The sequence below is a fragment of the Aulostomus chinensis genome, chromosome 14, assembly GCF_037954235.1.
Source record: "Aulostomus chinensis isolate RoL2024-O1b breed Wild chromosome 14, RoL_Achi_v1.0, whole genome shotgun sequence".
In the NCBI taxonomy this organism is placed as follows: Eukaryota; Metazoa; Chordata; class Actinopteri; order Syngnathiformes; family Aulostomidae; genus Aulostomus; species Aulostomus chinensis.
This window is the reverse complement of record NC_141333.1, coordinates 10778158-10805272: the sequence shown is the minus strand read 5'-3', so window position 1 is coordinate 10805272 and position 27115 is coordinate 10778158. Positions and strand designations below refer to the sequence as shown.

Sequence of the window (27115 nt, the reverse complement as noted above, 5' to 3'; positions counted from 1 at the left end):
GTGAGAGCAGCACACGCATGAAGATCATTATCAATGAAGCGGGTGGGGTGGGGTGGGAGGGGGCATAAAGATAAATGTGGAATGTTGCAGATGGTGAACAAAAGCTTTCACGATTCCCGTCTCGTCACGGAGCAACATGATAAGTGCAGCTCTGGCAGTGAGGGAAATGAAGCAGTAACAAGAAGGTTGCAGGTTCAGCAGCCTTTGAGTTAGCAGAAAACATGACAGTCAGCTCTATGTTAAACTGATGCTGTTACCACCAGTCAACGAATTATTTGTTTATTAGATGGAGGTACTGAGGTGTTTTGTGATTCAATGCAGGAACCAGAATTAACACTGAGGCTTTCCAGAGATGGATTTGGAGAGAACAGCTTATAAAACCAAAGCTAATGGTTTACCCATGGCGGCGAATGTGTGTGTTTGAGTGTGTTATGTTGTCGCTTCTGTTGAAAAAGGGCCCGTGACTTATTCAGGAGTGCCCAAACACAGAGATATTCATGGAACCTCTGGGACAGTGTAGTCAGCTGGGTGTCGCTTTGGTGGTTATCTGGTAAATCCACATAATAAGGAAGCAGAAGAAATGATTTGGTCAGAAATTGTAGTTAGTTAACATTCAATGAAACAATAAAATTAGTTTGAATTCAATACATGGCTGGTATAGGAGCGCTGAAATTTAACAAAGCTCCCGCTTCAGTTAAGTTTAAATGTATATTGATGTCTTCGATGCCTCCTTCAAGGCACACGTATGACCACGCTCCGATACACACATGCTGACGCACACACACTCACATAAGAGGGGAGGCACACCTGGTTTTACAGACAGCTGCCCTAAGGGCTACCTGTTCGTCAGATCCTGTGTGTGCTTTGTAATTAGGGGAGTTAGTGAGAGAAGGGGATAGAGAGTGGGCGAGAGAAAGAGAGAGAGAGAGATGAGAGAAAGATGGGGGAGAGAGAGAGAGAAAGAAAAGAGCTAAGGGGGTGAAGACAAAGGGGCCCATTCCATCGGCAGTACAGGAACTAGACTAGACTTCATGAGCCCTTGAAAAAAAAAGGCAATACCCTCCTTGGTAGTAGTATGCGCGCATGCACGAACACACACACACACACACACACACACACACACACACACACTCACACACACACTCGTAAATGAAATTTCAAAAAGCAGCTGCACTAGCTCACAGTGTCCTCCTCGCTGTGATCAAAGCTCCTTCTTTTTTCCATTTCAACTTCTTCGCTGTGCTGCGTTCTGCTCCCTCAAAGCTTCTGACAGAAAATAACATTTTTTGTTTATTATTGTTTATATATCTCAAAGTCCCAGCACAGTAGAGAAAGAGCTGCTTGTCACAAATCGCCACTGTGGACACAATGGGCGAAGCAGACAGACACATAAATTTAAAAAGAAAGCTTTGCTGGTATTACTCAAGGAGTATTCGCCCTCAAGGTGTGTTTGACGAAAGGAAAATGATTGAGAGCACGGGGCCCACGGACAAATGAGGAGGGCAAAGACATGTGTTCCTTCCCCACGGGGAGTAACGATACAAGAGTGTGACTAAGTGATAGAAAAAGAGAGGGGGGAGAGAGAGAAAAAAACGGCAAGACGGAAAGGTAGACGGACACCTTATTTGCTAGGCATCTGCAGTGTAGCCCTGAGCACAAACACAGGACAAACTTCTTGTGTGACAGCCATTGTGGGATGAATGACAGTGAGAGGTAGCAGTGTGAATGTGTGTGTTTGTGTGTGTGTATGTGTGGAGGGGGGGGGGAGGGGGGTTTGTCATGGGAGGCAAGTCCGTTCAAGAATTCCGCAGAGGAGTCACCTCCTTGGCCTGTCTATGTCACAGCAACCAATTACCGTGACTACTGTGTGTGTGTCTGTGTGTGTGCGCGCGTGCGCATGTGTGTGTGTGTGGGGGGGTGCTGAAGGGGAGGTCTTGCCATAAAATGGAGGGGACTTCTCCTAATCACGGCACTCTGGCCCCGCACAAAGGCAAAAAGGCTGCTTGAATAATTTGAATTTCAATAACAACTCTCCTCCTGCTCCCTTCTCTCTCTCTCTCTCTCTCCCTCTCTCTCTCTTTTCTTCCATGTCGCTCTTCCTCTTTCTGTTCCACAGCGTCACGTTGGGTGACAAAGGCAGAGCTAACAAAGATAGCACACAAAGCAATCAGGCTAATAGCTGTAATAAGTTGAGCGTGGGGTCCATGCTCTCAATGTTGACACATTTCACTGTTTCTGGGGCTAAACAGAAGCTCAAGTGTTTGGCAACCAGGCGACATAGTATTTTAATGGAGTGGCTACCCCATGCCAGGTTGCCATGTGCTTGGTCTGTTTGACTGTGAAGGAACACAACAAAAGCAACTTGGAGAAGAGGTCGGAGAAGATAATTAACCCAAGGAGTAGCCTGAAGGGAAGGATTTTTGGGTAAAGAAGTCATTAAGGGTTGCGGAGGCTTCTTTTCATTATATTTTTTAGATGAAAACAAAATGTGGAAACAAAGTGCCATTGTCAGTATGTTTCATGAATCAGTGGGAGATGTTGACGCCATTTTGTTTTTGAGTTCAAAATCAAGCTAACAGGAAACTATCACATTGACAAATGGTTTGGGTAAAATTGCTCTGTCTTTAACATCCGTAAACCATCTTTTAACTCCCACAAAGTTTGGTTCAGTTTAACAGTCATCTGGAGAGGTCACGCTAACAAAGACTGGGATGCTAAAAAGCTCAGAGTGTTTTTTCGCGGCAAGATCCAAGCTAAATCCATCACCTGTCTGCTAGCGACCTGGGGACTTAGCCCCGTGAAACACATTCCTCTACCTCAATAATAGTCTTTCATCCCCTTTCCTCCTTCAGTCCCTCTAGTTTTTCTTTCTTTTAAGATGTCTGCTTTTTTGAACAAAGAAATGTTTTAAGAGGGTTGAAACTCTGGGTGCTGTGTGTGCGTGTTTGTGACTGTGTGTATGTGTGTGTGTGTATGTGTATGTGTGTGTGTGTGTGTGTGTGTGTGTGTGTGTGTGTGTGTGTGTGTGTGTGTGTGTGTGTGTGTGTATGTTGGATGCAGCCATAGGGACGAATGCTTCAGTGCCCTCCCCTGTTATTAGGCCTGCCTTGTCATTACAGGATTAGAGCGTAGGGGTTGGCTTTGCATGTGTGTGTGTGTGTGTGTGTGTGTGTGTGTGTGTGTGTGTGTGTGTGTGTGTGTGTGTGTGTGCGCGTGTGTGCGTATTTGCGTACAAGATCTCTCCAGGCCTGTTTGTATTCCTGCAATTTTTCTCATACTATCAGAGCATGCAGAGAAAACAAATGTCACTGCCATTTTCCCCCCATGGTTGTTATGCTAATCCCAGGTGCATTTGACCTCCATGATAAATAGCAGTTTACTAAAGCAGTCCTCAGGTTACTCAAACAGTAACTCGCTAATTGAATAGTCTTCGTAAGCGGTAGGAGGTTGAAAAACATTCCCCTGCACACAGCGAGTCACATCCATCACAGTGCGGCGTGAATACGCTTAACACAGACCTAAAGATCAGCAAAAAAGGAGAATGGGAGACAAATGAAAAGAGGTCAGGAGGACTATGGCATCCTGGTGACGGAGGGAGGGAGAGAACAGGCCAATGGATAGAAAGAGTTAGAAATTTGATTTTTCATTCGACGTAGATAATGCAAAAGATAAAATGAATGAAAGTGAGAGCATTCTGGAAAGCCTCCTGCATCTGCATGCTTTCTTTCTCTCCCTGCATGTGTGTGTGTGTGTGTGTGTGTGTGTGTGTGTGTGTGTGTGTGTGTCATGCCACTTAATTTGCATGTTCATTTGCCTGATTTACTCTGTTCGCACTTTTTTCTCCTCTAAGCTACAATCTTTCCTTCTCTCATTTTACACTTCCAGGATCTAAAAGCGTGTAGTATGGAGCTAAAAAGCAAACGAGAGCACTTTCTGTGTGTGTGTGTGTGTGTGTGTGTGTGTGTGTGAGGAGGCTCATATATTCAGACTTGTGTCTCCTTCCATTCCTCCCTCTTGTTTTCTTCTGATTTTCCATTTTACTCTCTTATCCAGGACCATAAGATGATTCCAGAGGTCACTCGCTTTTGTGTTAGTTTTTTTTTTTAAGTAACATTTTCTCTTCCATGCAGCGTACACAAAGCAGTAGAGTGGACATATGCTGCAGCACTTTATTTTCGGCTTTTTTCTTTTACTGTGTGACTTTACTGTGACAGTGCAGGTGTCTGGATTTGCTGTACAGTCATGAATATTGCAAAGCGCTTCTGTTGGTTGATGTGTTATTCACACATACACACAACTATAGTATGCACATACTCACACACACACTGGCTGGGAGGGAGCGGTCGGGTTAGAGAGGGGTCATCCAGTGCTTTTGCTTTGGCCCATTGACTCAGGATTGGTGCTCCACTTTGGTCACAATACAGGGCTTTGCACCGAATACACACACTCCCACACACAGACACACTCATGCACACACACAAGCTCAGGCCTGGTTAAACAATGCAGATGCATCGAGAAGGGAAGGGCTACTGCTGCACACGCACTCCTGAATGACACCCCCCCCCCCAAACCACAGTCAGACTGCACAGGTGTGTGTTTGTGTGTGTGTGTGTGTGTGCTTTGCATGTCTCTCTCTCTCTCTCTTCCTCTCTGTTCTCCACATCTTGTTCTCTCTTCCCTTACTGACTCTCCCCGTCTGCTGTTGTGCTTCAGTGTGTTGTCATTTTCAGCAAGGTGAGCTCTAAGGACAAACAGCCCACTCATAACAACACACACCACTATAGGCAGCGGAGGTGTATCATTCCCACCACACCAGTTTACCAGCTTGTGTAGCTATCAATATCAAGTCCCACATCTCACGTTGGTATTTTATGAGTCAAGGGAAGTTCTGCAACCAATATCCACGGATAATGTTTCTGCGATGAAAACACTTGTTGGCTCTTATTTGCTTAAGTGATAAATGTGGCTCATTGCATCTCATTACAAAGAGACCTCTCAGCAAAAGCAGACAGCATTCATGATTCGTTTTACTATCAGCAAAGAGACAAGTGACAGGAGAGAGAGAGAGAGAGAGAGAGATGGAGAGGGAGAGAGCGAGAGACAGAGAGGGAGAGAGAAAGCGCAACCGAATAGTTGGTGACAAAGGAGCCAGCATTGATTCTGTGCAGCTGCAGATGTATATTCACTCTCGGAGCCACTCCCAGGGAGTCGGTTCTATGTTCACTGGCTCACAGGCCATTTAGCCTGAGGGGAAAAAAACCATAGCTACATTTGAAATCTGACTGTATGTGCTCTTCATGCAGGGAGATACATCCCTTTGTCAGGAACCTTTGTGCCTCATGTTTGCTCACGAGTGTAATAGGCACATGCTTGTGTCAGAGACACTGTAATTCAAAGCATGTGGGGGTGCAATTCAATGGGAATTCCCAGCTGTAGGCACATGCCATCTCTGCAGAGTAAGACATAATTCACAAGGACTCTTTGAGTTTGAGGGTGTTAACTTTTGCTACCTCTGGTGCTCCTGAAAGCAGCATTGGTGGCAGCAGGAAGTGAAGCAACGGTAATCCTGGTGTTATTCTTTTTTTTTTTTTGCTTTTTTTAACTTCTTCTTCCCACTTTGCTCTCAACTCCTGTTTCCTGTCAGCTTACCTGGCGAAAACTCTACAAAGATGAAAGAGGCAGGAGAAAAAAGTCAGAGATGGTGGTAGAGCCGTAAAGTGAGCTGCGAGACTTCTCGGGGTTCAAATGAATATCAGGGATATGAAAAGAGAGTGGCAGAAATAATTGAACATCTCACACTTCTTTCTATGACCGGGGACAGTGCAACTTACTTCAGTGCCCTGTTGTTTCATCATCTTTTACTATCTTGTAGTACAGCACAGTGGTTGGGATAATAACAGTGGCTGCATACCGTGCCTTGAGCGCCAGGTAGTAAAAGACTGAACATTTATAGTCTTCTTCCTCACTCTCTCGAAGGCGGCCAGTAGAAACATGAGGGGTAGACGTGGAGGAGAGGAAAAAAGGCAGGAGAGATCCCTGTCCACCATTTTGTTCTTACATTCAAATGTGTGTGTGTGTGTGTGTGTGTGTGTGTGTGTGTGTGTGCGTGTTGACAGAAAGTGAAGCTAAACGAAACATATTGACCTCTAGTCCAGTCAAGAGCTTCTCTTTTGTGACTCCTAATTTTATGACACCCTCTCCTCCATTCAAGCCTTCTGCTGGGTTATATATCTTGTGGAGTTTAACAACCTGTTACTCACTGTATGAGTGTGTGTCTACGAAAAGTGTGTGATCACCAGCAGTGCCCTGTGGGAAGGGGAACTGTTTCTTTCGTGGGACACATAGTTGTTTCCTCTCCCCTGTGTAAAAGCAAATGTCCAACTGAGACTAATTAGCTAGACAAGGACCTGTAATAAAATGTTACACAATACTTCACAGACGCTTCCATCTAACTGTCCCGCTGTGTGGAGGTCTTCAGCTCACACACACACACACACACACACACACACACACACACACACACACACACACACACACACACACACTATACATCTTTGTCTAATTGAATATATTACTCCCAACCTGCATGTGTGTCTTGCACTTTTTCACCCAGTTATCTGACATCAACAGTTCTCAAAGCAGCGAGCCTCTTATCTCTGCCATGAATAAGTTTACAAGTTTTATGACATTGTTGTAAAAGTGCCATTGATCTCCTCTGTCACAATGTTCCTCCTTCTTCACTCTCTTTCTCTCTCTGTGACCTGAATCTTTTTCTTTCTGCTTTCTGTTCACAGAGACACTGATGGACACGAAGTGGGCCACGACGGAATTAGCATGGACTGCGCACCCTGAGACCGGGGTGAGTTTATTATGCAGTGTGTTTTATGAAGAATGAAATTGTTTTATTAATGGATTCACAGGGCGAAGAAGGAATTATGGAGAGCTAGCATCTTTTTTTGTATTCAAGGTATATGGTACGTTGGTGTGTGCGTGCAATTTGTGGCTCTACTTGCAAAAATTTGCATGCTTCTTAAAAGTTGAGCACTCCTACATCAGCAAATCACTCTAAATGGTATGTTTTAGCATTCAAGAGGATATGCCTCTTAGCTAGCAGAAAAAAAGACACACAGCAATCCAATTTGAATGACCCGCCTAGTCACAGATGTTCCGTTCTACCAGCCTCAATGCTCCTAAAACATGAAAAAACATCCTCATGAACTAGCCTCTAAGATATTTCTCGCCACTGACCCGTTGAATATCGAGTGCGCCCAAATCTACCACAAACAAAGTGCCAGTGACAGTCTCGTCTTTTCCCATGTGGTCTCCACAATGGGCTAAAGAGGAGCAAAAAGAGTCTTGACCTCTCTACTTCAAAGACAGCCAGCGCTCCTCCCATCGCTTTGTGTGGCCCTCTGACTTGGCCCTTGTATTCTGAAAGGTGGGCCCCCATTTTTTATTATTATTTATTTTTACTCCCAACGCACTGGCAGGGAATTTCCATCCCAGCTGCTGGAAGTCACCCACCCTTTCCTTTACTTCGAAGTAACTAAGCATTAATGAAGACACCCTAGCCACCTCAGCTGCAGCAATCAGGAGGACAAACCCCTCACAGACTTCAGTCCACTCCTTTCCTCCTCCCATCCGTCCATCTTTCTTTCCCTCCCCATCGTTAAGCTGCAACGTGGCAGCAATGGTCCCACCGCTCCAATGTAAAATGCCATAGAAACTTAAAAAACACCTCCCTAGTTCTTTTACAAGCAAACCCACAACAGATGCTCCTTTTCAAGACATGGAGAGATTGAAGAGAGCCTCCTGCACTCCAGATTTCCCACATTACCGAATGAAAGATTAATTTCTCTCAGGCTTTTTTTTTTTTTTTGGCCACAGATGGTGCATATTGTCGAGTTATGGCCACTCTTTATATTTTTTTCTTCTTACCCCAATAAATCAATTCATTGTCCAGTTTGTTTGTTTTTTGAGCACAATGTTTTAAAAGTGTGTTTATTTGTGTAGCTTTGTTGTCTCACAGTTGGAATATCGCAGCCGGTTGTGTTACAGTTGATAAATATTTCAGAATAGTCAGCTGAGAGAGCCAAAGATGAAGTAAAATTCAGAGATATGTTCAAATGTAGAGAGCGAGACAGCATTAGAGAAATAAAAATCAATTTCTAAGGGAAAAAAAATTCTTAGAAATAGACTCACTGACAAACAAACGATCCAGGATGCTGCCCGGCCATGTCTGAGTCACAGCACCCCTGTCTTGTTTCACTGTTACACAACACGTATAGAAAATGCAATATTAAAAAGCTACATAGATAGAACATCATCAGGGTCCATTTGAGGACTCAGAGACATCTAGAAATGTAAAATTAAAAAGGAAAAGTAGACACACTGTAAGAGAGGGTGAGGAGGATTACATCTGGAATGACTAAGATCTTTAACCTGATTTATTTGAGGATTTTTGGGGTTATGCTATCAATTCCCACCTGACACCATCAATTGTGCTAAGCTAACGAGGGGTCAGCCACTCTGTAAGGTTCTGAGCTGCCTAATGCACCCACACAGAAGACAAGGGGATCCATCTTCCTGTCTGGCTCAAGTGAGGATAGTAAATAAACACATTTCCCAAAAAATCTAGTGTGCTTTTTAAAGGTTACATCGTGTAGTTATGTCCCCACAAAGATCGCAAAACAAGTGTGTGTACATGTGTGAGTGTGTGTCTGTTTGTGTGTGTGTGTGTGTGTGAGAGAGTGTGTCCACATCATGTATCATTTATCCTCTAAAACAGTTAGTGGATGATGGGGGAATTCCACTTCATAGCAGGCGGGCTCTCCAGGGATCACAAATGACACTCGAAGGATTTTCCGAAAGCATTAATAGTTTACTAAAAGCTATTGTTAGTATATCATTCTCTGCTTCACAGACTTAAGTATTTGCCAAAACATGCAACAACTAAAATATCCTCAAAATTAGACTTATTTCACACATTAATCACAACAAACATGCAAAAATAAAAAAAAGAAAGAAATGCCAGCGTATTAGCATTAGCGCAGAACGTGCTGCAGCTACTGCGGTCCAGCTAACAATGCCGTATTATCTCAAATGTAATCAAGACCCACTTGAAATCTTTTTTTTGTTGTTGTTTTTTTATGAAAACCTCATTCTCTGCTTTAAGAAATCTAAATCTCTTTTTCCACGTACATTATATAACTGGCTAAATTACACAAAAAGTATATAACGATTCTAATGAAATATATGCCCATTTGTATTTTTGCCTAGGTCCTTACAGACGCTGTGTTCATTGTGATCTGATAGTCAATGTTACTGATTTGATTGGAAAGGACAAAGAGAAAATGGAGAGAGATGCAAATCCTGCATAAAGATTCATCTTGTTGGAAATCCATGCCAAGAAACTTGACCCTTTTTCACACGACCCACTTAATTCATTCAGGCTTGGTAAGCAGGCGCTGAAAGTGTTTAGCCACTGGTCCGTGTCTCACGGGGATGACCTTTCTCTATACACACATGCGCACACACACACACATACTGTACATTCACACAAGAACAGGCGGACGCGCACATATACATTCAAGCTCCCTCGTGCTCTCATATACACATTCTCACAAACACTTGGCTATATCGCTCGGTTGCAGTGGGTGATTTATTACACTGAACTAAATATCCATTGGCAGTTCATGCTTTTAGCTATCCCATTGACCCGGCTGGTGATTATCGATTCCCTCTGGTTGCTTCCTCCCTCTCCTTGCCTCTTGTCGGGCCATCGTTTTAATGCCACGGCCCAGCTACGCCTATTCTCCCTCGCTTCCCTGTGGCCTCTAGGGTCTTGGATGAATAGCCTTGTCTCCATCACATCCATATCGCAGCCTTAATTAAGATGCTGAGCACTCAGATGGAAACAACTGGCTCCTGAGATCAAATTGTTGCCTCTTTTTTTTTTTTTTTGCAAGAGTTCTAAATGTTTTGAGGCAAACGTGTCATAATTTAATTGTAGATGAGACTTTCTCTCTCTCTCTCTCTCTCTCTCTCTCTCTCTCTTCGTGCTATTTGGCAAAATGGCCTAAGTGATTAAAAAGACCATTGTGTAATCAGAAAGTCACAGACTGATTTTAATGGATTTACATAGCAATTCCAACGAGAGCCATGAGAAGTAGTGCTCCAGTCATGCGATTTCTTATCATCTTCAACTTAAAGATTTACTCTTGTGTCTGTTTTGTTGCCTTTAATTTCCCTTGTCTTTTAAATGTTTTAATTCATCGCAACATCTTATATAAAACATTTTGAATTGCCTTCGTATTTCTGTTCCCGCTATGCCAACTTTGCCAGCCTAGCTGTTAAAAAAATAAAATAAAACAAATGCACACTGTCTGATTGGAAAAGAGAGCAGATCCCTCAGCACACCCACCCACACAGACATACTATACACACAGGAATCCCTATTTGAAGTAAGATGATTTAATTGTGGTGTCCTCATTCAAGATTGAAAATTGCATTAGATTACAGTGTCTCGCACACCAAAAGCTTTTACAGTCTAGTTTGCTTGCACTCATTTAATGAAGCTGGTAATCAAAGTTTAGAAAATTTAATCCAATTTTATCCTTAGTAATTCACCCCCTGGGTATGGAAGTAGCATTGAAAGATGTAGAGGAGTGTAAAAACTGAGAAGCATGAAGGTTAGGCGACGCCTTTTCCCTGTCCTATTAGAGGACGTTGCAATCATTGCTCTGTAAATGAAGTGTAATTGGTTGTGAAGCAACATGGATGCTTCCTCCAAACAGATATGAGGCAAACATGCTGTGGTAGCTCTGTGTTGAAGGGGTGACAGGTTGCTCTAATTGTGATGAATTTTCAGTCCTCATCCCTGGCTTTTTGCTAGACTAACTAGAGATGAAAGGTATAGCATGGCAAAGGCAAGAGAAAGCAGTTGGAAACAGGCTTCTGTTTCTTTGCCCCCTGTACAATCATTAATTTAATATGACTGAGTGTAACTATTCAGGTTTAAGCGCAGGCTATAGTCTTTCTCCCAAATTATGTTATATGTATCAGTGAATATTTATAGCCTCTGACCTGTTTATGTTTCCTCTTCTGGTTTCTTTGTAGTGGGAAGAAGTGAGCGGCTACGATGATGCTATGAATCCCATCCGGACATACCAAGTGTGTAATGTACGCGAGCTCAACCAGAATAACTGGCTACGCAGTGACTTTATTCCAAGAAAGGATGTTCTACGTGTATATGTGGAGATGAAATTCACAGTACGTGACTGCAACAGCATTCCTAACATCCCGGGTTCCTGCAAAGAGACCTTCAACCTCTTCTACTATGAGTCCGACTCAGACTCAGCCACAGCAACGAGCCCATTCTGGATGGAAAACCCATACGTGAAAGTGGACACTATTGCCCCAGATGAGAGCTTTTCCATGCTTGAATCTGGACGGGTAAACACAAAAGTAAGAAGTTTCGGGCCGCTGTCCAAAGCCGGGTTCTACTTGGCCTTTCAGGATCTTGGTGCTTGCATGTCACTCATCTCAGTGAGGGTTTTTTATAAGAAGTGCTCCACCACCATAGCCAACTTTGCAGTTTTTCCCGAGACTGCAACTGGAGCTGAAGCAACGTCCTTGGTCATTGCACCGGGAACTTGTGTCCCCAATGCCCTGGAGGTGTCCGTGCCACTTAAACTTTATTGCAATGGTGATGGAGAGTGGATGGTTCCTGTGGGTGCCTGCACCTGCTCGGCTGGTTTTGAACCTGCAATGAAGGAAACTCAATGCCAAGGTAAGTGGTTTCACGAGTGGAATTTTATGTAATCCTGAAGTTTTTGTGACGATGGATTACTCTGGAGCACCGGAGGTTTAAGTCCTGTGAGGGCAAAACGTTGTCTGATTTATATTTTCAAACTCCATTGCAGGTTCATCAAGTTTTGGTCGTGAACCAGCCAGTTGCTTTCACAAATTCCAGTGATCATTTATACTTCTCTTTGGCGGCGGTTCTATCCGGTTCCTTAATTTTAGAGTCGGACAGGGTGTTCAGTTTCCTCATTCACTGAGTTCATATCAGAGTATATTATTTGTGGAGATATACTGCCGCATATGTTTGATTTTTAGTTTGTGAGTTGAGATCTAATTTTAATCCTTTTATGCACATTAGCCACTTCATTTTCCCCTTCAAATTCAAACATTAGCGGCAGTCACAAGTGGAACTCAGGTCTGACGTGTGAATCCTTCGTTATGTGTGAATAAGTAATTCGATTTAAAAAAAAAATCATACAATTATAACACAAATACTAGCAAAATATTCACATATTGTCATCTTTTATAATTTGACACTAAAGTAGCAAAAATACACCGACTGAAGCACTAACTCCTTTAAAGGGTGCATTTAGGGGGAGTTTCTCCACGGTGATCAATAATGTATCACATTATTACATTTGCACTTTAGCGTCTAAGGCATCTTCACAGCAAAAACTACAATGGGTGTGTAGTAAGAAGCCTCAGCCTGTGGTAACAATGATCGCTGCAGAGAGCTAATCTGTATCGTTCCGTTGCAGGTAACAGCCTCTGTCACTGGATGGTCCAGCTGTCACATTATTATGATCCATTTATTTGCCTTGTATTCTTTGAGACATTAATCCAATGACTACAGGGGTAAAATAATACACACTAGATGACAATGTCAGCAGGCGGCTGTTCACCTTTCTGACCTCAGTTTTGCCTGGCAGCTGGTTGCTAAATAAATGGAAATGCAGGAGAGGCTGTCTGTTTATGAAAGCTGGGAGGCCCCTGTGATGGTTTCAGGTCTGATGGAAAACATGACGAGTTCACAGAGGTTGAGAGCAAGGTGAATTTAAAAAGCAAGGTCTCGGCTGAAATGAGTGCAGATGACAGCAGGACGAGAGGGGAGGATAAATGGAAAGTGTGTGTGTGTATGTTGAGGGTGTTGGGCGTAAAATTAGGCCTAGGTTGTGTAGGTCAAATGGAGACAGCAGAATGAGGTGGGAGGGTGGGGGAGCTGGCGAGGTTATTGATGAGCAGGGTTGATGGTTACTTGTACCTACAGTTAGTGCACATTTAGCACATTTCCTCAGTTTCCTGGCCTGTAGTAGAGGGATGAAGTGACAGTCTTTCTCGTACAGTGCCGAAGATCAGGGAGAGAGCAGATAGACCTTTTTAGGACGTTTTAAAAACCCAGTGCTGAATCTTGTTGCGTTGTGGTTCATTTTGGCACTTGTTAATGTAATAATCATACTTTGGTGCGAACCAGAACATCCAGTACAAGACCACCTCTGTTTCCTAGCAAAATTGAGAGCAGCTCGATTCCAGCGAGAACACAATCCAACCCGGTTGCAGGAAAATTATAGGCTGTCTTCTTACGACGTTTGTCCAGATGTAAACAAGATGACGTGGAACCTGACAGAGACTGGACTTTACTTTTGCTAAATTCTGATATTTGCTAGACATCTGCACTGAAGAGTTGACTCTTTTTTTTTCTTATCCAATTAGCAGGATTTCTGTGGGCACATGAATGTATGCCCCTAAGCAAATACATTTTTTTTTCATTTAGTCTCCTTGAATTTGTGCTCTGTGGAACTGAACCAGACTTAATAGAAAACAAACCAAATGTATCAATTTCAATTTGGTTCAGACTTAGTCAAACAGACCAGAGTTGTGAAAGTGCCCTTAAACTGGCAGCTTCTGACAGACTCTTGGATATTGAATACATGCTTCCCTTCAGAATAAGAATGTCCATGTAAAACAAAGAGGATAACACCAGTCCGTGTGGCTAGAAACTCGTTTGTTTGTTCCGGGCAGCTCAAGGTTAAAGCCCTGGCAACACAGACCTGATAAAACGTTCTCTAATCAAACTTCACTGGAAACCACGAGGGATACAACCTCTCACTCTGCCTTTGCTCTGGTCCACTTCTCTCCTTTTTTTTTTCCTATCATCTAACACTATTTAACTCGATCGTTATTTCTCATCATCCTTTGGCTCTTCTCCTTTCTGCTTTACTGTCCTTGTTCCAAAATACAGTATCTCCTTCAGCTCCACCTCTACTTTTTCTCTCCCTTTCTCATTTCTTTTTAATCCGAAGGCCATTGTTCTCATTAATACACCACCCAAGTTACAGTAAGGATGTCTGCATTACTATTAATCGATGAGCCCTTTCTGCCTTTCCACTTGGTTGCTGCACATTTTTCACCCCCAATATACTTTACTTTTTTTTTTCATCATGCGCCACACTTTCCAATTTCAGCATTCATTTTAATCAGCTCCTTAAGCTCAATGTTCTGCATGAGAGGATAAGACACAAGGGAGTGGGGAGGAAAAAGACAGAGAAAAAAAGTGCCTGCAGGATTAGCATTTTCTATGCCTCCACCTCTTCCACCTCTCTCTCTCTCTTTCTCTCTCTGTTTTCTACCCCCTTGTCTCTCTTTCCTCCACATTCTTTATTGGTTCCTCCAAGGGGAAAATGGATGAAAGGAAGGAGATGACCCCTTTACTCGCTTAAAAGTGATTGATCAGCACTTTCAACCCAGTTTTAATAGGGATGCTCCCTCTCTGTCTTTCGTTAAGCTAACATGCACAAAAATCAATATTCTCGTACGCTGTGAGTTTGAAAGTTGCTCACATTTTGTGTAACATGAACCTAAATGTTTGAATGGGTCAGAATATTAAAAAAAAGGGGCCTGTTTTGTCATTTTTATCTGTTCATCAAGCAGTGCTTCTTGTTAGCTAGTGGTGTGGATAACTCTGATTGATGGTGGAAGAACAAACACGCTCAGCGCTAATGTACACAGTTCAGGCAAATGGTGGCTATGTGCTAATATTGAATTTTCACAAATAGGAACACAGTAGGAGCAGGAAGTGGTAATTTTGAACTCCAACCTTGGTTTATATCAACAAACTCAGGTGATAATACTCATTTAGAGAGACAAACGTGGCAGTGTGTCCTTGATATCGACGTGTAAATATGCTAGTGGGTTCAGCTAATATACTGGCACCTGTAAACTTGGCTTCTCCCACCAGCTTTTTTTTATGAAGCACCGCTGTGAACTCATTCATCTTTTCACAAGACGGTTTATCAAAGATATAGAGCCTGCAAAAGTGTTCTGGATCTGCTGCTGCTGCTGCTGTCAGCTTCCTCATATGTGTGCAACTTATCATTAGAGGTGTAAACTTCCAAATAGCTGCCATAAATGGAGATAATGCATTTGCTATATCTAGCAGTGTTGTCAGTCTAATTAATTAGGGCTCACCTGCAATAAGCAGTGAGGTGTTTTAATGTTTGTTTGTCTCTCAGGAAATATCAAGAGGTAGGATGTGTAGAGAGATGCGGACGTGCATTCGGGGACGTCACTGCATACATTGAAATGACTTCAGGCCAGGCTGTTATGTGTGTCCACAGGCATGTATCTCTGGACGATTGTGTTGAGACACATTTTTTTGTACACGTTCACAAGTAGCGTGTTTACCTCTGATTTCATGTACAACATAAAAAGCATAATTCAGATTAAAGCTCTTTGCCATCTTTTTTGGCTCTGAGAGTCATGTGTATAATTTGAGTTGACTGCATGTGACCGTGGAATTATTAAAAAAAAGCAATGCGCTGTTCAAAAACCCTTCTGCCTCTCAACGAACACGCTCAGAATCAATATCTCGAGTTATTCTTCACACTTTTCTTTTTTTCATCTTTCTCTCTTTTCCCATCAGCTTGCAGCCCTGGCACATTCAAGTTCAAGCAAGGGGACAGCTTCTGCTTGCCTTGCCCAGCCAACAGTCGTGCAAGCTCTGGAGCAGCCAGCGTTTGCTCCTGTCGGAATGGTTACTACCGCTCAGACACAGATTCTCCTGACTCTGCATGCACAAGTAAGTGAGACAGCTTTGAGGCGACCCAATAGTACTTTCATATTTCAAATCTATGATACTATTGTTACACTTCATTCAAAAACAAGACTACATGTTTTTTCTCCCCTGTCTAAATACAGACAGTCATCAAATTTATTGGTAGCCATTAAATCTCATTTTTAACCAAGAGGTAAATGTAAATCTCTAAATGATGCCCCAAGTAGCTTTTATCAACCCAGGAGGATGTTCCCACCACCTCACACAGCAGGCGAACGCTTCTTGCCTGTTTTTCCTTCCAAAACTTTATCATTCTCCCCAGCTACCTCACAGTGAAGTCTATCTGTACTCAACGCGTCAGCCTCTTCTAAAATGAAAAGTGGAGAAAATCTTCCATAGCAGGGCCCTTCGTTAAGAGGAAACATGCACATGTAGGAGCAAATTCATTCACTGGGGAAGAGAGAGGAATATCTTTGTCTGTTGCTGGGGTGGGGGTCTGATTCTCCCACAGTGCAGAAAGAGATAAAGCGCTGGTAATTGGATAAGAATTGCCAAGTGTCTGCCAATAGCTTTTCTTGCCTGCCCCTCCCAGCATTTTACACACATATGCACGTGAACGCGCACATGCACGCACACACACACACACACACACACACACACACACACAAACACACACACGATGGAATTGAGCATGCAATTCAAATTTGAACTCCTGTCCTCGTTTTTGTGAAGAATTGCTGGAACGGACTCTCATTATGTGGAAGAAAAAATGTTCTAGTTAATGCATGAAAAATGGAACAATACACGAGCAAAAGGAAAATTTGGGGGTCATGAATTATGTTGATAGACACTATGGAATAATGTATGCTAATGTGTAATGATATGTAAACTGTGTTTGGCAATATGGATCTCTCTATTATAAAGAGTGTATCACCGCACTGTCACCAAGACAAATTTCTTTCACCTATTGTGTACGGAGATTAAATTCATTCTCATTCCAAGCCTATTTTCCTCACCTCATCCATTCTTTACCTCCCTTTTGCAGCGGTCCCCTCCGCACCACGCAATGTCATTTCCAGTGTTAATGAAACCTCGCTTGTACTGGAATGGAGTGAGCCACGAGACCTGGGGGGCCGGGATGACACCTTTTACAATGTCATCTGTAAGAAATGCCTGCCGGAACGGGGAATGTGCTCAAGGTGTGATGACAACGTAGACATCTCACCACGACACCTTGGACTTACCCAACGTCGAGTGGCAGTCCGTAACCTACAAGCCCACACACAGTACAGCTTTGAGATCCAGGCAGTCAACGGTGTTTCCAACAAGAGCCCCTACACACCTCAGTTTTCCACAGTGAACATCACCACAAATCAGGCTGGTAGGTAGAACTCTGCAGCCTTGTGGCTATGTGTCAAAAATTTCGAAGTCTGAAAAAAAGATGCCAAAGAATTGTTTCTCTGCTTAAGAACTAGTGATCAATTTTTGTATGTGTGTGTGTGTGTGTGTGTAGGAGTATGTTACATATTTTGCCTTTGAACACGAATTGAGAAGGAAGACATTCTTCTGAATGAGCTTAGAAAAGGACCTTTTTCACACACCCACAGCATGCTCTGTACTAACACCACTCCAAATAGCAATAGCGAGGCAGTGTGTATTCAACATGTTGAACCTTCAGTATTCTAGCAGCCCACTGCCTCCAACCCACTGCTCAACCAGCCCACGGCAACATAACTAGGTCAATGTAACAACCAGTTCCTTTTTTTTCTGTTTGATGAGCTATGATAAGTTTGGAATTTGCCTCGAGATGTACCATGTGAACTGAATTTAAAGTTCGATAGGTAGAGTAGGTAGATAGACATGTTCTGTTGAATGCTGTTGATCTTCCTCTTTGCTTTTGTTCTTATGAGATGGTAGTCTTGTTGTTCTTCTCCAAGGGCTCTTAAGCTGTTCCTTGGATGGGTTTAGGCGCTATGTTAAATTTGCTTTCGGCAGGATTAGACAACACTGAGGATTATCTGTTGCCCCACCCCCCATCATCTTTCCAGCCTTGTCCTCCACAATTGTCTTCCTGCTCCTAAAAGATGCTTAAGGAATACCTTCTCTTTGCGGGTCTAAGACCCAGAGGCTCCACAGAGCCCCATGTTAGGCACTCATTGTTTTATGGGGAGTGTACTGACAAGGACCAGTGTCCATCAGTGGGTGCCCCAGGCCAGATGGGTGCAGCAGAAATGCAAGGAGGGGGCAAGAGAGCATCATCTGTGATTAGATTATCCTCTGGTGTAGTCCCAAGACCTTCCCACATGTGCATTCACCTTTTAAGAACCAAAATAAATAATAGGGTGGTGATAAGCCCTGGGGGCCACCTCCATGGTTACTTCAGCCTCCAGAGGAGGGACCCTAATCCCCTGGCAAGAGTAACCAGGGGATATGCCCAGAAAGCATTGTCTTCTGGGAGAGAAAGAGAAATGTGGAGGTCTGGGATGGAATGGTCTGGCAGGGGAGGGAGAGAGGGAGAAAAAGGAAAGCTTGGGGAGCGAAGAGAAACAGAAGGATGTCTGGCCACAAACACAAGTTGGGTAGGGAGTAAGGAAATGTATGGGGGATCAAAGAACAAAAAAACTGGGGATTAAAAAGTTTTAACAAAAATGTGAGGACTGGGGGAAGGGATGAAGTAAGGGGAGAAAGGCATAGACAGGGAAGGGATACTGGTCCGTTAAGGTGATGAAAAGCAAAGCGCTGTGGTGGAAAGTAAAAAGGAATAAATTAGGCAAGTAAAGGGAAAAGTGAGAGCGACAGTTGAAGTTATGAAACAAAAGCTATGAAGTAGACTGAGAGCAGTGAGTTAGTCAGAGATACAGAACAGGCCTGAACTTAGAAAAGGGAGACAGACAGTACTTGGCGGTTAATAGGCACATGTGGATAAAGTATAGAACACTCAGGTGGGTGGAGGGCCTGTGTGTTTTATTCTTGTCTACAAGTGCCTGCAGCGATGTATAATGTATAATAGTGTCCACATTTACGTGTGTGCTTGGAGGTAACACTTCACCTTGCGGATGGAGCAAAAAAGCCAGCAGTGGTTATTTCAGCATCTGTTTTAATTTGTGAAAAGGAATCTGTATTTTTGCATGTGCGTGAGAGCTCATTCCTACACTCTCACACAATTAGTGTAAGACAAAATTAACTTCATGTACCAGAGACTTATCCATCAGTTTCACAGTTTGAGTCAGTTGTCACGGGAGAATTAGATATCCTCTCTTCCCTTCCCAAGGACTCTGGGAGAGAAAAGTTGAGCATTAGTGAGGAATGGTTCTGCATACTAACTACTGGCCAAAGCTTTCCACAAAGCCCACCACCTAAGACTTTGTATTTAGGCTTATGTGAACATACAAAAGGGGCTATAGAACTTGAAAAGGCATAACACACAGAAAACTATTAAAAACGTGGATTTTTAAAAAAAATTCATTTTGCCTCTTGTAGCTCCGTCTGCAGTGCCCACAGTTCACCTGATGGCAGCCACAGCGAGCACCATGAGCCTGTCCTGGCTGCCTCCAGAGAAACCCAATGGAATCATTCTGGATTATGAGATTAAGTACCATGAGAAGGTAAGCGGCAATGTAAGTCAACACCTCTAATTCAATCCAATTTCATTGACACAAATTAGTCACTGTTTTACCCATACTTCTGTGAATGTGGAAAACAATGCCTCTGGATAAACACATGGTTGCAGTGAGGAGAACCGCCGTCTCCAATCTTTGTTACTCCCCACGTTCTTTTCCTGGATGTCCCATGGTCCTTTTCCTCTCTCTCTGTTCCCAACCATTTCCCATATTCCCATTACGCTCTGCCCTTTTCTGTACCCCCGATTGCATTTCTTCTTTTGCCCTCCCTCTTACCCCGGTCCTCTCTCAATCCATGCATTGCAAAGTTTCTGTATTTTCCAGGGGCCCATAGAACTGTGACTGGATGGGCCTCAGGGAGTAAACAAAGGCACTCAGTGTATATCTGCTCTGTTTGTTGTCTTGTCCTTCTCCCAACGGATTAACACGCCAGCTGCAATGTGCTTCTTAGTATTTCCTTTTTTTCTTTCCTCTTCTTCATATTTTTTCACCAACCTTCATGGTTAAATTGGTCATCCATGTCAGAAAATGTAGAGAATCACAGCAGGCTTATATCTGATCATCTCTGCCTGCAGGATCAGGGCGAGGCCATTGCTCATACAATGACCGCCCAACGGAGCAACGCCCGCATTGAAGGTCTTAAGGCTGGTACACCGTACGTGGTACAGGTCCGTGCCCGAACAGTGGCAGGTTACGGGCGTTACAGCACCCCAGCCGACTTCAGCACCAACCTACAAAGTATGTTCCTACTTTATTAATCAGGGATACATCGGGTTATTTGAGGATTAGCAGTAATACATCTATAATATTTCTGTGCATAAGCTTTCCTACGTAATAGAGGCTCAAAGCTCAAAGAGTGAGTATTTTTTTGCATACTAAAAAGACATGGAATCCTTGAAGAGAAATTGATGAAAATTTCTTTGCAGTCAGTGAAGGTATCATTTCATACTCGACTTTAAAGAGAAAGGTAGCATTAACCCGTCTTGCACTCTTCACAAAGGCAGATATTAATCCCGGTTTACTCTCTGTTCATACAGTCTGAAGAACACAAGGGCATGTTTTAACTTATGTAAGCATAAAACCCTAACGTGGGTGTGAGAGGCAAGCTGCACTAGCCTATTGTTAGACTTATGGGAGACCACACAGGGTGGCAGTCATAGGCTAGGCAAATTGTATGCATCCAGTATGGTACTGTATTAGAACTGTGACAATGTCTTGAAGCAATCTTTTTTTTTCCTCTCCTTGACTCCTAAGCTGACCCACCGAAGATGTGGCAGGAGCAGCTACCACTCATCGTCGGATCAGCCACTGCTACCTTGGTCTTCATCATTGCGGTTGTGGTCATCGCCATCGTCTGCCTCAGGTCAGAATACAATTTTTCAATCAGCTTTCTAAATAACTTAATACACAAGGAAATTGGCATGGTAGCAGTGTGGTAACAGAGTGGAAAATGCCCTTAGTTTTACTCACTGACTTTTCCAGAGCCATCAGAACATGTTCAAACAGAAGGACTTTCAGACACATTTGTAAAAGATAGTTTTTAATTCAACCTGAAAGAAAAAAGAAAAAAGATTGCTACAAATGTCAACTTTGTATGCACGTCCTCCAAACCACCCCAGAACAGTCTCAGTGGATCGCTGTGCCACCTGTGATGCCACTAGATGCCAGACTAGTCTTCTGAATCTGTGAATAGTAAGCAGCTTTGACTGGAAATGTTACTTTGCTCACTGGACACAGCATGATGGAGCAGCTGTTGGGCCTGATAGGCTTGCCCTCATGGCCCGGCACTCAGAATCGACTGTGCGGGCACCTGACCACAAAGAACCCAGATGCTCCCTTGTCTGCTGGGCCCAGTTGACTGTGGCTAACACCTTTCACAAAGACTGACATTGCATCAGCTGGGTTTAACCACATTTGTTTACCGACATACTGTTTATTTGTATGTATGGAACAGAAACACAAACCGAACTTAAAACCAGTTAATGGGGATCGCATCTGTATCCCTGTGTCTCAGATTAGTAGAATGTTGATTTTAGGGTTTGGCAAGTAATGGCTACAGTAATTCTCCTATCAATTAATGTCAGTTTATGTAAATAAATTCTTACTGATTCACGTGAAACGCGTGTGAGAGGTTGGCATCTACCACTGACTGACGCCCACTGGGTTCCGTCCACAAGCCAGTTTAGGCAGCGGCTGACAAGCGTGGGCATCGGTCACGCTAGACTGAATAATAATCTCCCTCCTGCTCCCTCCTGCCTTTTCGCTCTCCTCTATTTTCGCACCGTTACATTGTGTGTGTGTGTGTGAGTGTGTGCGCGCGCGCACGTGTGTGTGTGTGTGTGTGTGCGTACGTGTGTATCTGTCTGTTTGTGTGTATATGTGTGTCTCTCAGGGTCTTGGCTTAACCACTGCTTAGACAGCCACAGAAGAATAAGAAGAAAATAGTAATAACACAAAAACGCAGGGCTTCGGCATATTCCGGAACCAAATTATAATTGGAAATAAGATGCAAATCACCATCGGGTATTATTGCCCTGGTTACTGGTTAGACAACAAAGGAAGCACATTAACATGTAATTTCAACAGCCCTGCCCCCTCGCTCTGTCATCGTCTTTGTGTGTACCCCCCGTCCACCCCCACCCCCCCGAATTGCAGAAGGAAAACATGGAAAAAATATGAGAATACAGAAACAGAGAAACATGGTGTAGCGCAGTGACAGCAGGAGAGCAAACGTCTATGAGCAGAAAATAAAAGGCAGAATGAATTAAACAAACAGCTCCATGTCTGTAGGGTGAGGAAGGCGAGACAGTCGCATGCTTGCTGATTGAGCCTGTGTTTGTCTGGGCTGCTCATTTTAGAGGTACAGAGAGTGAACAGCTTCAGACAATGGTGTGATATTGTTTTGTTTGGTGTCTGCAAGTAGGAATCTTTTTTTTTAACCACCATCCACTGATGTTGTCTTCATCTACGGTGTATCCAATACACAAGGCAAAACATCTTCAGCAGTCGTCATCATAGCGTGGTTACGTCTCTTATGTTCCTCTGCAGCATTTGCACCCTGCTGCGGTCCATGTGACTCAGTTGTTTTCATCTTTCTCTACAGAAAGCAGAGAAATGGTTCAGAGTCGGAATACACAGAGAAACTGCAGCAGTACAGTAAGTCTCTTTGCTGACATGTCCGTCCATTTCTACCAACTACAGTATTCCTATGTTTCCCCCAACTCTGGTTTTAGCATCAAGTGCAATATCATGATTTAAGGTTTACAGAGCATTACACTGCGTAAACTTACTTTTGCAGCATAGATTCACTTTCCTGTTCTTGCCACTGAATCCCCTATAGTCACGCCGGGAATGAAGGTCTACATTGACCCCTTCACCTACGAGGACCCAAACGAAGCAGTGCGGGAGTTTGCCAAAGAGATTGACGTCTCCTGCGTGAAGATCGAGGAGGTCATCGGCGCAGGTAACCCACCAAAGCTCCTGAGCTACAGGGGGAAGACTGGTAGTCACCTCCAGGCCATTCCGTTAGAGGACTTCACACCAAGCGGTACTTTCACTCAATTCATCGCTAGCCCTCTCCCCCCCTCCCCCCTCATTGCCTCACTCGCCACCTCTTAGAAACCCCTTCTCCAGTATTACAGATGTCACCAGCACTCCTGTGTTGAAAGTAGTACTAGTTATATATCCTATTTTTTTTTGTAAGTTAGCTTAACTCACAATCCTAGTACCTTTTGCGTTGTTTCCCTCATCATGTGCGTTTGGAGTAGATGTAACACCTTTTGTGTGCTGGATTATTGTTTCAACTGTGATGTTAACAAAAGAAAAAACACAACCCAGGGAGCGGATTCACAAAGAGACTTTTGACTACTTTTATTTGTTCAAATAATTTGAATCTTTTACTTCAATTACTAATGTGTAGGTTCTAGACATAATACTTGCAAAATGACAGAAAAGAGCAAAATACAGCGAATAACGAGACAAGAAATAAGAAAGGAAAGTGTTAATTGGAAATATTTAGTAATGAGAATGTGGTGAGTCACTGTGTGTGTGTGTGTGTGTGTGTGTGTGTGTGTGTGTGTGTGTGTGTGTGTGTGTGTGTATCTAAGAGGGAGAGCAAGAGACAGACACACTCCACATTAAATAGTTACACTTTCACACATTGGAGCCCATACTTGCAATCGTGTAGATTGCAAAAACTGCCAGGGATGTCTGCAATATTGCAACAATAACATTTAAGTAATACGCCCTTAGAAAAAAATGATAAGCCACACTGTCAATGTCACACAGACAAATGGACCCATTGGTTTGTTATCAGCAGGCTGTGAACACAACCTGGAGCCTATCAGGTTATTTTAAAGAATTATGCATTGATTTAAACATCTAGATTTATGAAAATTATGGTTGTTAGTAATGTGTTAATGGCCCCCACCTGTGCTTTTTACTGCAGAGTAGAGCTTTTTGCCAATGGAAGGACTTGGTGGTACTTTCCCCAGTAATATGTGTAGAAGAAACACATTTTCTGCAGTGAACATAGTCTGATCAACCGTGTTTTTCACTTGGGGAAAAAACTTTGTTTACCCATAATTCCTGACTACTCCTTGTTTAAATTCTTCCTGCCTGAAATAGCTTTAGAGCTTTGTTCAACCGATCAATTTAGACCAGAGGTCTGACTATTAATTAGATCTAAGCCACAGTCAAAGTTTATCTTTGTGAAACCGACCACTGGAAGAGGAGAGCTGCTGTGCAAGGACAACGATTTGACTATAAATTATTATGACATCGCTGTAAATTTACTGCTGGAATATCCACGAGTCAGATGAAAGCATATTCGTGGATTGAAAAAATAAAAAATGAAATCATTACAGCCCCATACTGATAGGATTTATGTTTCAAGGGAAGCATTAATCCCGTGTGCTTTACACGTGTGTAATTTTTTTTTTCTGCTAATCTCTTCAGGTAATTACAGACAATTTGTTTCACCGTGCATAACCTCTCCGTTATCTTCAAACTTACTGACAACGTTTATCTTTAACTATGGAAAAGAATATATTATCATAATAAAACAAGGACAACAACGTGTATTATATTGGTGGTCAGTTTGATCCAGGAAAACAAAACAACATTTCAAGTATCTGGCTGTGTTTGGTCAGTTCGCTCGGTGTGTCATGGTTCAGGGGACAGCACCCGCAAAGTGCAACCATCCATTCATCCACAGTCACATGAAAGCCTGGACTGTGAAACAAAGGCTTACCCACTCGTCCCTCACATCCTGTACTCCTTCCTTGTTTCTCTGTCATAAAAGTTTATGACATGGGAAAAAACATGGAATGTCTTTAGAGACATGGAAGCTGGAAATATTGCCCTTCAGGTCCGGTATCATCCTTCCAAAACGCTTGTTGTTTCTCTTGACTTTTACACTCCTGCCAAAGGGAGGAATACAAATGTCGGCCTGCAAGTCTTTCCAACAGTCTACATGCACATTTCTCTGTCCCGAGGATAATCTTTTCTCTTGATTGGGTTACAAATGCTGATTTTTCTATCTTTAAAATGGCTGACAGCATATCTGCTTGGGCCTGGAGTCAGTCAATTATGTGCCATGCCATATCCAAGTATCCTTGAGCAAGACACTGAGCCCAATTGCTCCTGATGGCCCTGCGACGGACTGGTGACCCGTCCAGGGTGAACCCTGCCTCTCACCCAAATGTCAGCTGGTAAAGGCTCCAGCCCCCCCCCCCCCCCCCCCCCCATGATGCTTAACAGATAAGCTGTATCGAAAATGGATGGATGGATGGATGTTTCCTGTTACCTCCTTTTCATCAAACTGTGCGTTCGAAACAAAATTTACCAACTGATGCTCATAAAGTTGCTCCCGAAACACTAACCCCCCCCCCCCCCCAAAAAAATCAGAGCCCACGAGCCTGTTAAGTGAGTTACGACCCTCTTACATATTGTCCTACGCATCATAGTCAGGGGAACGCGTGGGCTTTGCAAAGCAATTTATGTGATTTGTCGTCTAGTCACAAAAGGCTAATAGTTATTTCTCTCAACCCTCCCCCCCGAAATATGAATCCTATTGGGATGGGGCATCGGTTATGACAGGAGTTCTAGCCTAGATCGGCTTGATCCCAACGCTTTTTTAAAGTGGTTGGGAAGCAATTCATAAAAGTGAGTTTATGTGACACCTGTTCCTTGCACTTCTTACCTCTCCCAGTCTGTGGTTGTGTGTTTGCTACTTTAGATACCCTCCCTGATATTTGATGTTATTGTTGTAGCTATAGCTAAATATTTAATGTGTTGAATTCACTTGATAGTAATATCTCTGCTCAAAAGCTGCAGGACTGTGCCATGTGAGGTTTTGAGGTTTCTTAGCATTGTATCTGAGCCAAAATGGAGGACGTTGTGATGGCAGAGATGGGAATCCCTACTACTGCTTCTGCTACTACCATTACTACTGCTACTACTACTACTACTACTACTACGACAGCTCTTCTACTGCTGAGGCTACTACTTGAAACCCGTCTCTTCCAAGCGTTCGCCTAAAAAGTGACGAACCCTCAACCCCTGTCTTCCCTCTCCCCCTCCTCTCCTCTGCCCCCCTTCCTCAATCCATCCCTCCATTCCTCCGTTGCCCCCCACCCCGTCCCTCTCTCTCTCCTGTCTACCCTCACTGTCACCTTTGCATCACACACGCTGTAAATTTTCTGTGCACACGCTTGGTGTAGACTCTAAACGTAAAGCATCCACAACCCCCAGAACACCCAAGCTTCTATCTCCACCTATCTCCTCCTCCTGTGCTCGCTTCTCTAGCCCCTCTGAAGCTTAGCACCCCCCCCCATCCACCCCCCATTCCCCTCCTCCCTTCAGCTCCAATCACCCTACCTTACCCATTTTATTTATTTAAACATGCATTGGCTCAAGTCACGCTTCACTCTCACCATGCCGTTTCTTTTAATCTGTAGTTTTTAACAGCACAAAGTCACTGTATGCCCCCCATCACCACCATTCCTTCAAAGTGGCCTAGAGTCCTGGCTTCTCTTGCAAATCCCCATGTCCCACTCCTCCTGCTACCCTTCCCAGGCTCCTTGGTTCTAACCAGTTAACTGTCCCCTCTCCCCTCTTTTCCCCCACTCTCCTCCACTCTTCCGTCATGCCTCTCTCCCCTCCCTCTCTCTCTCTTTCTTCTTTCCATCTTTCTGTCTCTACTGTTTTCTCTTGGCTGTCTCACCTGGGCTCTCGCAGGAGAGTTCGGGGAGGTGTGCCGCGGTCGCCTCAAGCTGCCTGGTCGCCGGGAGATCATCGTAGCCATCAAGACTCTCAAAGTGGGCTACACTGATCGGCAAAGGCGGGACTTCCTCTCAGAGGCATCCATCATGGGCCAGTTTGATCATCCCAACATCATTCGCTTGGAGGGTGTGGTCACCAAGAGTCGACCTGTGATGATCGTGACAGAGTTCATGGAGAATGGGGCACTGGACTCTTTTCTAAGGGTGAGTAAAAAAAAAAAATTAATAAATGAACACACTCACATACTTACTAGATAAAAGGTTTATAATAAGATACATACATACCCATCCAGATCGGTTTGGTCTTGCCTTTCATTATTTGACTTTCTTTTGGAGCCATGAAAGGTCTTCTACGT

At 43.5% G+C, this 27115-nt stretch overlaps 1 protein-coding gene across 6 annotated transcripts in view; it reads left to right on the top strand.

Moving 5' to 3' along the window:
- ephb3b (eph receptor B3b) overlaps window positions 1-27115 on the top strand; it is a 74026-nt gene that overhangs the window by 35433 nt on the left and 11478 nt on the right. For 2 of the 6 annotated variants that reach the window (XM_086225096.1, XM_086225095.1), the window contains exons 3-12: window positions 6795-6859; window positions 11119-11791; window positions 15725-15880; window positions 16902-17237; window positions 19337-19473; window positions 20052-20214; window positions 20731-20839; window positions 22580-22632; window positions 22817-22939; window positions 26716-26963. In XM_086225096.1, coding sequence (XP_086081222.1) covers window positions 6795-6859; window positions 11119-11791; window positions 15725-15880; window positions 16902-17237; window positions 19337-19473; window positions 20052-20214; window positions 20731-20839; window positions 22580-22632; window positions 22817-22939; window positions 26716-26963 — 2063 coding nt within the window. Of the gene's footprint in view, window positions 1-6794; window positions 6860-11118; window positions 11792-15724; window positions 15881-16901; window positions 17238-19336; window positions 19474-20051; window positions 20215-20730; window positions 20840-22579; window positions 22633-22804; window positions 23024-26715; window positions 26964-27115 lie in introns of all 6 variants that reach the window. The other 4 variants (XM_086225097.1, XM_086225092.1, XM_086225094.1 and 1 more) reach the window with 4 other exon arrangements.